Consider the following 14,745-nt stretch of genomic DNA (forward strand, 5'->3'; position numbering starts at 1 on the left):
GTCTGCAGTAGATTGACCACCCTATTAGTGGATAGTTGGTGGAGGAGGGAGTTCCCATTATTTCTATTGCAGTTACCAAGAATTTAGCTTGTGCAAATCAGAGCTGTGAAGATGAAAAATCCTCGTGGTCTGCCCTTCCTGTGAAATACCTACTATTATGATCTGTTTCTGCTCACAGTATTTTTGACTCCAAAAGTTTGAGTTTTCCACATCAAGTAATTTTTCTATTTTTTGCATTCATCAACTGGGTGCCCTACAACTTAATTAAAGCTCTGACACTAACTACCCAGAGTTAGTGCAGATCCTTCAGTTTAAGGGCTCAGTCCCACAAGACTCCCCCTCCCCTACCTTCAGCTGCCAGTCACAGGTATTGAGTCCCTAGGTTGCCTACACTTCTATCTGAGCTGGCTTCAAACTGGGGTTCCCATAGTTCATTAATTTGCTATAATGGCTCACAGATTTCAGGGAAATACTTGACTTACTATTATTACTTTATTATAAAGGATGCATATGAACAGCCATATGAAGAGGTATATAGGGCAAGGTCCCAAAGGGTCCTTAGTACTGGAACTTCTGTCTCTATGGAATTTTGGGTGCATCACCCTTTTGGCATGTGGATGTATTCACCAACCTGGAAGCTCATCGTATCTCATTGTTCAGGAGTATTTATAGAGTTTAATCTTCAGTCCTCCCCTGCCTGTCCCCCATCCCCCTTCTTAGAGGTTGATGAGTAGGATCGTAAGTTTCAACTCTCTAATGATCAGCCCCTTACGGAGGCTATCTGGGGGCCCCACCCTAAGCCACCTCATTAACATAAGCTCTGGTTTGATCAAAAGTGCTTTGTTATTAATAAATCATGCCTTTACAAGTGTGATTTCCATTTTTCTTCACCCAACATATTATACATTTGTTACCTTACAATATAAGTGTATAATTTATCCATAATTCGACTAATGACAGTATTTTGTTCTTTGTCACCATCTGTTAGACCTTCTGTCCAAAGGAACTGCCTTTTTTTTCATTTCTGGGGATGTTTGAAAGCTGATGTACGTGGGGGGATCCCGGTCTAAGGGCCATATCCCAGTTCTGCTTCATCATAGGCTAATTCTATCACAGCTACTTTTAATATACTGGGGCATATCCTAAGAACCTTCTAGACTTCTAGAGGCCTAGAACATTCTTACTTATGGATTCATGCTATTCAGGGAAATTGTCCTTTTGCTTAATCTCATTTTCCCTTCTAGTTCATGACTTCCCCTATTTTGCTTCTTTGAGGTGAAGACTGTTTAGATTATTTAAAATCAACTAGAATTTGGATGGTAGCCTCACTTGGGAAGGTCCTAAGACCCGACTGAAATTCTGTTCTATTGAAGGTGGAAGAAAGATTTCTTTTCTCATCCCTGTTTTAAATATCTAAATATTAGAGTTGGTGAGGTTAGAGTCCATGGAAAAGAGAGTTGCTTTGGTTAAATTTCCTGGTTTTAAATGTGGGCAAATGCAGACTTTATCTGCCTCATGCCATATAGAATCTCTCTCTCTACCTGATTAGCTGGACCCTTGGGGATATGCATTTTTAGAAACAAAACTAGGAATTTTATCTTATTTTTTAATCTCTAAAATTCCCTTCATAACCAGTTACTAGGTCTATTGTGGGGTCTTTTGTACCAGACTGCTTTATATATCAAATTAGGGGGTTAATTGTATTACACCTGGACGTTTAGGAGGCCAAACTTTTCTGTAGTACTGCCTTTCCAAAGATGATAGAGTATACCAAATATTTTATAAAAATCCAAGGAAATCATTTCTGCACCAACTTTTAACTGATATAAACCATTATGCAAATTAAAACATTATGGGTATTTTAAAATTTTGCTTAAATTTGTTAGTTATTGTCTAAATTCAGATTATCATGACTTTCTCATGTTTTGGAATGCTACTGTTTTCTAGATTTTTTTAAAAATTAGATATAAATGTCATATTTTTAGACTAAACTTCAGTGGCTCTGTGAGGAGCTGAGAGAGAGAGAAAACAGAGAGAAAAGTCTACGGCACCAGCTGATGTTGTGCAGACAACAACTCGGGAACATGACTGAAAACAAAGAAGCTGAGCTTCAGTGTCTCTTTGAACAGATAGAAAGACAGGAGCAGCTTCTGGAAGAAATACATCGGGAGAAGAGAGGTGTGTTAACTGCTCTTACTCTTTATTTTTCTTTGTTTATATTTGTGGAATCTTATGTTTGGGAAAAAAAATTCTGTTTCTCTTGGCTCTGGTTTGAACTACAGAATTTCCAAATTCGTCTCCTTTCCTTGTCTCTTGTCTCCTTACCTTCATTTCTGGGTCTAGAAGAGAAAACTGTTTCTCCTTGAGAATTTCTCCTTCAGCTACTGTATCCCTCCTGTGTACATAGATAGCATTTGTGTCTTTTGTCCATTTGCAAGTGCTGATTTGCTAAGACATGCTTGTTCTTCCCTGGTAAAATGCCAAAATTTATATTTTACTGCAGTAAAATACCCATTAATTCATTCAACAGATATTTACTTTGTGTCTATTTTGTCTTCGGTACTATTATAGGTGCTAAGGATATTATCAGTAAATGAGAAAAAAAATCCTACTCTTTTTTTTTTTGGCTGCATTGGGTGGTCTTCGTTGCTGCATGCGGGCTTTCTCCAGTTGCGGCGAGTGGGGGCTACTCTTCGTTGTGGTGCGGGGGCTTCTCATTGCGGTGGCTTCTCTTGTTGCGGAGCACGGGCTTTAGGCGTGCGGGCTTCAGTTGCAGCACGTGGGCCCTAGAGCACGTGGGCTTCAGTAGTTGCGGTGCACGGACTTCAGTAGTTGTGGCATGTGGGCTCAGTAGCTGTGGCTTGAAGGCTGTAGAGCACAGGCTCAGTAGTTGTGGCTCATGGGCTTAGTTGCTCTGTGGCATGTGGGATCTTCCTGGACCAGGGATTGAACCTGTGTCCCCTGCATTGGCAGGTAGATTCTTAACCACTGCACCACCAGGGAAGTCCCCAAAATCCTACTCTTGTTTACCTTACATTATATTGAGAGGGGTGACAAAATAAATGTGATAAATAAGTAAACTATGTAATATATGAGGTTATAAGCACATTGTTGAAAGCAGTAGAGTAAGGGAAAGCGAGTTTGGGAGAGCACGGCACAGGGTTTAATATGTAGGCAATACTTAACTTTAAAAGTTAGACAAGAGTCATGGAAAATTACCTTTCTGTTTGGTTCTACTAGGGATGGATATAATGGGAAGAAGAAAAATAGCATCAGGTATAGGAATCCTACGTGTATCTTATGTTGTGTTGGCCTTAGGCTCTTTTTTTAAATAAATTTATTTATTTATGTATTTATTTTGGCTGTGTTGGGTCTTCATTGCTGCATGCGGGCTTTCTCTAGTTGTGGTGAGCAAGGGCTAGTCGTTGTGGTGCATGGGCTTCTCATTGCAGTGGCTTCTCTTGTTGCAGCCATGGGCTTTATGGTGTGCAGGCTTCAGTAGTTGCAGCATGCGGGCTCAGTAGTTGTGGCTTGCGGGCTCTAGAGCACAGGCTCAGTAGTTGTGGCTCACAGACTTTGTTGCTCTGCAGCATGTGGGATCTTCCCAGACCAGGGGTTGAACTCGTGTCCCCTGTGTTAGCAGGTGGATTCTTAACCACTGCGCCACCAGGGAAGTCCAAGGCTTTTTCTCTTACTGAACTTTATTAAGAACCAGAAAGAGGAGTCATATAGCTTCCCACTAAGGAAAACTAAACATTAACATATGATAATTCTTTTTAAAATAAATTTTTTGTTTTTTATTTTAGTGATCAGGATTATTCTCTCTACACATACCACTTAAAAATTGTTTATTACTGTCCTGCAGTGATTCTCAAATTTTAGTATCAGAATCATTTTACATTCTTAAAAATTTTGAGAACTCAAAGATCTTTTATTAATGTACGTTGTGTATATCAATATCTATCATATTAAAAATTAAAACTGGGTATTTGAAAATATTTATACCTTTAAAATAATAATTATAAATCCATTCATACTAACATAAAAATCAATGAAATTTAACTGTTTTTCAATACAAAAAAATTAAAGAGTGACTTTGTTTTTTGAACGTTTGGAAATCTCTTTAATTGCTGTCTTAAAAGAAGATGGCTGCATTTTCACTTTTGCTTCTTCATCTAATCTGTTGTTATATTACCTGTCATGTAACCCCTGAAGAAACTGCATTTTACATTCATGAGAAATTGAATGTGGAAAAGACAAGTAACATTTTAGTATTATAATTAAGGGGTCTTGGATGGTGCCCAAACACCCTTTGAGAATTGCTGGTCTAGTGCAATTGAAAGATGTAAATTGTGCCAATAATAAAAGTTAGGGATGCCCTTTAATTTTTTTTTAATGACAGTACAATAGAATCTGTTATGGAACTTATAAATAAAACATTATATGATCTCTATACATGTTATATGTTATAGCCTATCCACTAATTAACACTAGATTACAACCCCATTTTTCTTTTAGTAAATATTTATCAGTATTGGCACCCTGTAAGTCATTTCTTTGCATAAGGAATATGCAATAGTCTATTATAAAATCATAAAACTGTCATTGGGGAGAAATGCAAAAGAACCAAATATCTGTGCATTTAGATAATTATATCAAGTGCCCAGCTTTTTCATAAAAGCTTCAGAAGGTGAGGTATAAAGTTTGTAATCTCTCAGAGTGATTGCCTTTATTTCTACTTTTTTAATTTAATAAAAATTTATTGCTCATCTTGTTATCTATAGAGCACTTGAATTCCTTTTTACATCTTAGAATCAGCTCGTCAATTTTAGAAAAGAATCTAGTGGTGTTTTGATAGGATTATGTTAAATGTATAGATTAATTTGAGAATGGACATCTTAATATTGATGATATCTTCCAATCTATGAACATGGTGTATCTATCTATTAATTTAGGTTGTCCTTAACTTTTCTCATGATGTTTTGTAATTTTCAGCAAACAGGTCTTGCACATCCTTTTTAGATTTATTCCTAACTTTTTAAAATTTATGATGTTATATAAAATAACTCTTTAAAATTTGAATTTCCAACATTCTTTTCTAATAGGTATAAATACAATTGATTTTTTTGTATATTAAACTTGTATTTTGTAACCTTAAGCTCATTTATTTGTTGTAGTAGCTTTTAGTAGTTGTTGTTGTTTATTCCTTGCACTTAGAGTTTTCCTTGTACATGATCATGTCCTCTGCAAATAAGGACAGTTTTGCTTTCTTCTTTCTTTTCTTTTTCCCTTGTCTTTATCAACTGGTTGGAACCTTCAGTACATATTAAACTAACCTTGTTTTCCTGGGATAAACTCCAATTTGTCAAAATGTATTTCTCCTTTTACATATGGCTGGATTTGATTTAGTGATAGTTTGTTAAGAATTTTTGTGTCTATGTGGGTGAAGAATATTGGTTTATAACTTCTTTTCTTGTAATGTCTTTATCAGATTTGAATGTTAGTATAACAGTGACTCTTAACATGAGTTGTGTTTCCCTTTTATTTTTGGGAAACATTTGTGTAAAGTTTGTATTATTTCTTTGTAAATGTAGGATAAAATTCATCAATGAAATCTTCTGCACCTGTAGTTTTTGTTTTGGGAAGGTTTTTAATTTTAAACTTGAATTCTTTAATAGATGTATGGTTTTTCAGAATTTCTACTTCTTCTTGAGTCAGTTTTGTTAATGTGTGCCTTTTAAGATATTTTTCCATTTTATTGCAGTTGTCAAATTTATTGGCTTAAAGCTTTCTGTAATATCCCCTTTTTAATTCTTTTAGTTTCTGTAAGGTCTGTGCTGATGTCTCTTATTATTTTCCTGATATTGGTAATTTGTTTTCTGTCTTTTTTTCTTTATAAGTCTTGCTGAGGGTTTTATTACTATTTTTAAGGAAACAGCCTTTGAATTTAAATTTTTTTCTGTTGTTTGTCTTTTTAATGTTTTATTGATCTCTATTGTTATTTTTATTTCCTTTCTTTTACTTCCTTTTTGTATCATTTGTTATTCTCCTGGATTCCCAAGTTGAAAACTTTATTTCAATACTTCTCTTTCCTAATATAGTCATTTAAAGTTATAAATTTCCATCTTAGCAATACTTCAAATGCATTCCACAAATTCTGGTATCTGGTCTTTTTATTATCACTTAGTTTGAATTAGAAAATATTTTTCTTGTGATTTCTCCTCTGACCTATAGGGTTTTATTGAAGTGTACTACTTAATTTCCAGTTATGTAGTTTTCTAGATATTTTATCATCAGTTTCTAAATTTAGTACCCTTGCAGTCATAAAGCATACTCTTGATTCAATGATTTTGATCCTTTTCTGAGAATTGTTTTATTGCCCCAAATGTGGTCTATCTTAGTAAATTTTCCATGTGCACTTGAGAATAAGTTATGTTCTGCATTTATTGTGAAATGTTCTGTAAAAGTCACTTATGCTAAATTGTTTCACACTGTTCTATGTCCTTGGTGATTCCTATATCCCTACTGATATTGTTAATTTCTTTTTTTGAAATTGTTTATTTCTATCAATAACTGATAGAGGATATTTAAAATATCCAGCTATTACTTTGTGTGTATGATTTTTTTTTTTCTCCAAATATTTTGAAACTCAGTTATTAGATCCCATCTTAGTATTGATTGTGGAAATGCATCTAGTTAGGAGCCTATTGTAACAGTCTCAGTAAAAGCAAAAGAGGGACTGACAGAGGACATTAGTAGTGGCAACAAATGCAAAAGATTTTGTGGAGGAATTAGTGCAGGATTGACCAGTGTAGGTGAATGAGAGAGAAGACTCACAGGATACTCTAAGGTCTTAACGGTTTGCCATTGGGAGAAATAGCAAAGTTGGGAAGGAGGAGCTGATTTGGTGGGAGAACAAGAGGGATCCTGTTTTTATCTATTCCTTAAAATCATAAAAAAAGTCTCAGGAAGACCCAAACTTTTGTGACAGAGAGATGATATGGTAATTTCTTGCCTTATGGGTATAAGATGTATTAGATTTAAGATGTTTTAGGTGCTACCTGGTGATTCAGAAATAATGAGGACTTAACATGGGTAATGAAGACCAAGCAAAGGCTGTTGTAGTTGCATACTTACAAATATATCTATTAGGAAGTAGGATGAAATAAATACGTTATTAGAAATATAAGCACCATGTTCCTGGTGAAAAGGGAAGTACTGATTACTTCTGTTAAGGCCCATATGGGGAGGTTTTTTGTAGGACATGTCTTTTGATTTACATGTTGAAAAATGCAGCAGGATTTCTATAATAAATAGGTGGAGGAAAACTTCTCTCCAGGGGTTACCTGCATAGTGATCTCTTCTGCATATTTCAGCATTTGTTTACAGTGGTATATATAGAAGAGGTGGAGGACAGCCAAACTGATGATTAAATTTAGATATTTCTGAAGTATCAAAGTTAATTGTTGTAGAAATTTATATTTGATTCCCTTCACTATCTTATGAACTTGTCTGTTAGGTAGAACAATGTTAACCTATTTATAAGTGAAACATGACAGAGAAACTATCTATTCATTGGAATAACCATTCTCTGCACTAATATTCTTAGTTTGATTTAGTGTCATATTAACTGACATGTGCCAGGTTAACCTAGGCCCATGTACAAGGAGTTTCTATCAGTGAGTGCTGCCAGATTTGTAGATCTGAGTTGTTTTATGTTTCCTGGGCTATTTTAGGCCTGTAGGTTGGAGCTGGAGTGTTCCAGAAGGAGAGGAAACCTATTGAGAAGTTAATGTCATGGACCTCTTAGAAGTTTAGTAGTTATTGTCTTAGAATTTCTTTTTTTTTTTTTTTTTATTGGGGTATAGTTGTTTTACAATGTTGTGTTAGTTTCTACTGTACAGCGAAGTGGAGTTCCCTGTGCTATACAGCGGGTTCTCATTAGTTATCTTTGACTTAGAAATTCTTCATTGTTATGAAACAATATTTGACAGTCATGCAACTTATATAAATGTTAGTCATTGTCTAGTCTAATAACAAGGAAAACCAATTTTTTCTATTGCCTATTGGAGTATAATTAAACATTCTAAATTAAGGGATAATCTCTAAGTGTCATGTAATTTATTTGGATTCTGGTTATTTTAGCACTTTATTTTACATTTCACCAGTTTGTTCGGAAGTCTCGTGATCTTGGTCATTAGAGATAATGAAAGATTATTTTAATTGATTGAGGAAATTATTTGAACTCATTAAACTGTTATTTTGTTTAATGTGAAATTATGTCTTCCCTCATGTATTTTCAGGCTTTCTTCATAATTATTTTCAAAAGCCAATTGGAAAACAGTGGGTTTTTAAAAAATTATGTCAACTATTTGAGTCAAATCAGAATTTCATTTTAATCTTAATCTGTGTTTTTGCTTGTATATGTTTCATTACAATAATTTTACTTCTCAAGTGTTTAGTGTTATGATTTAAAATCTAGCCAGGCCAACAGGTCAACAGGGATTGAAATTAAACTCAATTGGCTAAATGTTCTTAGGACCAGCATTGAATAAATTAATGATATGCCTGGAGCTCCTGATAACCAGGTCTGTGCAGGTATCAACTTTGAATTATATAATCAACATTCACATTGTTAGTGAGTAAATTGACAATAGAAAGTTATGGCTAATTATTCTTTAGTTAGGTATAAATATCTCCACCCACCTGCCCATGTGGGTAATGAGCCTGATGCTTGTACTACTTCTATTGGCTAAACTTAATTTTGGAGACAAACATTTTCAATATTTTAAGTAATATAGTCTGTTAGCAACAGTGAAGTATTGATTGAATGGAGAGTTCAGATATTTAAAGTTTACATTTTTCCTCTCCTAAATTATTGGATGTATTTCTGTATTCTGGAATATATTCTGGAAAATCCAGAAATGTTAAATATACTATACAAATGAGTTCTTAGATTTTCTTCTTTGATCCTTTTATAGATTATTTGTATTATTTTCTGCTGTTTCATACAACAGCAAACTGGTCTACTTAAATTTGAATCATGAGCATATTCAGGGAGAAAAATAAGATAAAGTTGCATGTGCTAAAAAAGATTTGATGTGAGTTTTTAGGTTAGTAATTAGCTTTTATTAAATTCAAAGCGTATCTTTGCTGTGTTTGAGTTCTTTTAAGCTAATGCTTCTTTTCTATTTTGTTTTGTATATATTCGTTATCAATTGTAGTAGGCAGAATAATGCCAGCTCACCTCCCCCAAAGATGTCTACATCCTAATCCCCAGAACCTTTTAATATGTTACATTATATGCCAAAAGAGATTTTGTAGCTATGTTCAAATAAGGGTTTAGAGGAGACGAAATTGTCCTGGATTATCTATTTAGGCCCACTGTAATCATAAGCATTCTTAGAAGTGAAAGAGGAAGCAGAAAAGGGAGTCAGATGGTTCGATGTGAGAAAGACTCAATGTACCATTCATTGATGGCCTTGAAGATGGAGGAAGATGACCAAAGCCACGGAATGTGGCTGGTCTCTAAGAAGCTAGAAAAGTTAAGGAAATTGATTCTTCTCTGGAACCTCTAGAAAGGAATGCAACCTTGCTGACACCACGATTTTAGCCCAGTGAGACCCGTACAGGACTTCTAATGTACAGAATTGTAACATCATAAATTTGCATTGTTCTAAGGCAGAAAATCTGTGGTAATTTGTTACAGCATACATGCAAACTAATACACCAATAAAATCATGAAGTTAGAGATTTGTAATAGTTTCTCTGTCTCTTGGTTCTCAGTTCTGTTTATGTCAAGTAATTCTCCAGCCTGCTTGAACCTCTTCGGGTACATGTGCCCATCTTTGGACATTTGTCAGAAGTTAAGAATATATGTATATTACTTTCAGTCTACTAAAACTAACTTTGAAATGCACTGAGACAGTTCTCAAAATGTGTGAAATGTGGTATTTTCAAAATGAATATAATTTCATTATACTCACCCGTATAACATTTATTGCTGTGTGCCGGATACTGTTTAAGTGCTTTAAGCAATTTATTATTTCAGTTATTCCCAAATAGGTACCATCATCCAGCTTTCAAAAAAAATAAAACAATCAGGGTTATTTTTCTTGGAAGATATACTACAAAGTAACTAGATACACATTATGACTTTCACGGTCCCTTAGGCATTTTTGCCTTCATGGGTCCCTTCCTCCAAAGAAAATTAGATTTTTGACTACATGGGTATGAAGATGAATATAATCCAGGCTAGATTTATTATTATATATTCATTATTATATTTGTTTTTCTTCTGGCTTTATAATCAGTTAAGATGAAAACATTTTCATTGGCTGTAGACACTGTGCCTACTGTGCTTAGTGGAAAAGTAGAGGCTGGGTGTAAGAGTATAGGCTATGCTCTGAGGTCCTCTGGGGGCTCTAGCTGTGCAGTAGGTGGTGAGGGAGACACTGATAATGGGTTTCCTTAGGAAGTTACATATGGGGAGCCTGAGTCTGAGTAGGCATGAGCTAGGCAAGGGATGATGGCAGAGTTGTCCTAGCAGAGGGAACCACATGTGTGAAGGGCTGGAGTGGGAAAGAGCTTGGCTGGAACATAATGAGATAAGGAAATCAAAGTGCAGACACAAAGATTGTGGTTGACCTAATGTTATACACCTACTGGATTTTAAAAAATTATTTGTCCCTACAGTGAACTCAATTTTCAGATGACTGGTACACCTTTGGTAGATATTAAGCTTCAATTTGTGGTTGCATTCTTGACTAAGTATTTGAAATTTGATTATTCTTTATTGTTGATGGAGTTGGGATCCATAATGCTTTAGATAACAGATGTGGTGGCTGAGAATAAACATGCGTGCCGTGAAATTTAAAATGGAAATATTTTAAAATAGTGGATGGCAACATATTGTATATAAAGCTTATATTGCCTTATAGCTATGAAAGTTTAATTTGAAACTCCAAGGAAAATTTTCTTAATTTATTAATTTGAAAGCTTTCCTGAGAGCATTTAAAACCTACCCTTACACTTACGATTTGAAAGAAAGATTGCTTTCTTCTGCTTTCTCGTCTCCTGCAACTAGTGACTTTACCAAGATTTTTTTGGTGGTTTCTCACCTATCTACTCCTCCCTCTGCATTTAGACTACTGTCTTATTTAGCTCCTTATTCCTTCGTATCTTCTAAGGTTGCTGAAGCTTCTTATTTGCAAGGTCTTCCTAACTTCTAGTTGCTGTCTTCTACTTGATTGGTCTTTACCTCTGAGCCTGCCAGAGCCCCCAGGACAGATGACTTTCCCAAGCAGGCACACTCCTATGGGTGTGTTCAGGTTCACACCATTCCCCGGGCCCCAGATATCCTCCATCTAGTTCTCTGCTATTTAATAAAGTATTTGGTAAACTGACATCTTTTAGGAATAACCTTGAATATGCTTAGATTACTACAAAAACAGGAAATCATTTTAAAACTGTGATTTTGTATTTTTTATAATGAATTACTTGCAACACACCCTGCAATTGACCTCCACCCAGTAGTGCTTCATTGGAGAAAACACACCATGTGCACACACACCACTGCTGTTCTAATCAGTTCTGCCAGATGCATCTTCATTAAACACAGCTTAGAGCCCATGACTACTCAGCTCAGATACCTTCTGTGGCTTTCTCACTGCTGAATAATTAATGTTCAAACTCTTACAAGTGCCCCATCATTTTTTCCCTCTCTTACCTTGTTATCACCCTTGCTAGGAACATTTTTCCTTTTACTACCCTATTACTGTTAAAACTTTTGGCTATTGCATGACATTTGCCATTTACTGCCTTTTCCTCTGATTATCTGCATATATATCTCTTTATATTAAGTTTTAATCTCTTGTTTTATAGACCCTTGTTTTCCCATTGCATTTGGCACCATGTTTTATATTGAAACAGGAAATAAACATACTTACTGAATGTTTGGGTAGGTGGGCAGGTGGATGGATGGATGGATAGGTGGATAGATAAATGGATAGCACAGATTTAGCATCCTGCTTCTTTATCCCATTTATTATGGTGTCTTCATCAGAAGCTATATCCCCTTATCATATCTACTCTAGACACTTAGGTCTGTTCTACCAATCAAAAGGAAAACAAACATCAGTGTTGATTTATTCTTATTTCTGCTTCTTCAAGATACGGGAACAAACATGAAGTAATAGACAACTTGGAATTATCCCACCAAACTACTCTGATGATGTCCTGTATTAACTAAGCTGTTTTCAGTATATCTTTTGAAACTAGAATAATTGGCAATAAGAGAAGCTTTCTGCTATTTATCTTTCCAGAGTCAAGTCCTTCAAGTTCTCCCTAATAGTATTTGGAAAGACTTTGATACACACATTCTCTTTCCTAGTTTAGATGAATGGTTCATCACATCAATCATGAGAGATTACAGACTTGCTTTATTTCCTATTGAAACTATTGACTTTGTTCTCTAGTGTTTAAAATTCATTTCTTAATCATGTCTCACTTTGAAAAGATTCCTCACCACAGTCCCCTACAGGTGATGTTTGATCTTTATGTTCAACTGTTCAGCCTCATTGTCTTTCAGATAGCCTTAGACGAATGAAGGAAGCTAACATTTCTTGAGGGCTTGCTAATATTCAGGATTTTATATGTATCTTATTTCATATTTAAAACAACCATGAGAGGTTATTAATCGCATTTTACAGTCGGGCAGTTGAGTCTGGGAAGCAGTGGGGGTAGGTTGTTTCTCACAAGATGGGACAGTGAATTACAGATGGGAGAGGACTTTGTGAAACTCAAGCTTGTGTTCCTACTATCATATCACATGTCAATATGAATCAGCACTCCACAGTCAACTTCAGTGGGCCTTGCAAATTGGAAACAACCTGTTCTTCCTCACTTTTTGGGGATCTAGTCCCTGAAGTTGTAAAGAGATCAAGTTTTTATTAAGAATGTTAGAAAGAAAATTGCTCTGTCGAAATATCTTTTTTGGCTACCATAACAACTAAACCACTAAAAATGCTTTTCTAGAAAAGAATGGTCAGTTTTGCTTTTTGGATGTTAACTCCCTAGTTGTGATAGCTCTAATATTCCCAGAATTTTCTTTCATGTCATTTTAGCATGTGATAGTCTATAATTTCTTGGCTAGGAATAGCAAGCCTCAGGCCCGTTTAATGAAGTTAATTCTAATATGGGATAGATCCTTTCTCTGCCATAAATAGGGAACTAAGTTCAAACCATATACTTTTTTGGTCATGAGAAGTTTGGCTCTCTTCAAAGGTCTCAGGGTTCACTGGGGTCAGGACAGGTGTGTATCCAATTTATGATTCACAGTTTCTTCCTTCTTTCTTCCCTTAACATGGTCATATCTCCCCCCTAGAACCTCAGCTGAGTCTGGCAGTGTCATCAACAGTTGCCCTCAGGTTAACGTCCCTCTACCTTCTTCGGATCTGACTGTAGTGACTCAACACACCTTAACACAGAGCACTTTCATCTTGAGAAAAGGGATGTAAACTACAGCTGAAGGATTTAGCTAAGATGTAAAGATATTTTGAAACTCTGAGGTTACTAGAAACTAAAATCTATGGCAGTTGGAAGGAGTTTTTTCTTCAAAGATCTTCAGAAGGGGAGACATCTATGTAGTATGATTTAGCAGCAGTGAAATGCTAATGATTATGAACAAGTAGAGGAGTTAGTTTTCTTATTCTTTCTATAACTGAAATTGTGAACTCTCATTTAAACAAGGAACTGACCTTGCTTTCCAGGCACTTTGTGGCGATGGCTGTTTAATGTGAACATTTCACAGAGGTATATTTCTAGGTAACATGATCTCTTGTTCTTCCATATCAGGGAGGCCTCCAATGGGTTTACTTTAATATTTGTATCTTTGTTCATGGTGAGGTTAAAATGTTTTTTAGGGCAGCACAGGCAAGAGAAAATGGTGGCTGTGTGTAATACATCTTCAGAGATACTCTGTAAACACACAAATTCTCATAATATTTCACTAAATATGCTTATCATAATGGTGTTCATTAAGGGAGGAGAGGAAAGGCAAATGCAATTTCAATGAAATAACAAGTTTTCAAGCAAACATTCTTCATGTAAAAGTTGTTCTCAAAAAATAAACTGTTAAAAGAGGAAGAATATAGCTAATTAATGTGTGTTTACATTCCAGTTGGAAATCAGTGTAAAAACACAGGCCTACTGTATTCATACTGTTCCACAATATTGATATCTGCATATATGTTTATACTAATTTTCTACTTAAATCTAAAAATTATCACTTTGTTTTGCTTTTCTCTCAATCCAGGCAGAGAAATAATCTGTCAATTATTAAGAGATAATAAAAAAGCTTTGATTTAAATACGTTAGGAATACGAATTAAGAGTTTGAGGGAATTCCCTGGAGGTCCAGTGGTTAGGACTCTGAGCTTCCACTGCAGGGGGCACAGGTTCGATCCCTGGTCGGGGAACTAAGATCCTGCATGCTGTGCGGTGTGCCAAAAGAAATAAAATTTAAAAAAAAAGAATTTGAAATATCTTTCTCCCCTTTGGATTTGAATTCAATACTAACACATTCTATACAGTTGCCATAGAAATGTGTACCTGTACACCTTTTCCTCTTCCTTTTGAAATCTGTGGAGCAAATATTTAAAATATACTTTCTGGCAGAGAGCTGCTTTAGGGTTTGCTTTCTCTGACATCTGGAATGAGCTGGGATGAATGTCTGTACTTCCTCCTG

General features: G+C 35.3%; 1 protein-coding gene across 4 annotated transcripts in view; it reads left to right on the forward strand.

Annotated features, from left to right (window-relative positions):
- Positions 1 to 14,745, forward strand: part of CEP128 (centrosomal protein 128) — a 444,997-nt gene that overhangs the window by 200,763 nt on the left and 229,489 nt on the right. For all 4 annotated transcript variants that reach the window (XM_082384674.1, XM_082384675.1, XM_082384676.1 and 1 more), the window contains exon 19: positions 1,986 to 2,178. In XM_082384674.1, coding sequence (XP_082240800.1) covers positions 1,986 to 2,178 — 193 coding nt within the window. The remainder of the gene's footprint in view (positions 1 to 1,985; positions 2,179 to 14,745) is intronic.

Source organism: Balaenoptera borealis (assembly GCF_965194805.1).
Source record: "Balaenoptera borealis genome assembly, chromosome: 3".
Classification (NCBI taxonomy): domain Eukaryota; kingdom Metazoa; phylum Chordata; class Mammalia; order Artiodactyla; family Balaenopteridae; genus Balaenoptera; species Balaenoptera borealis.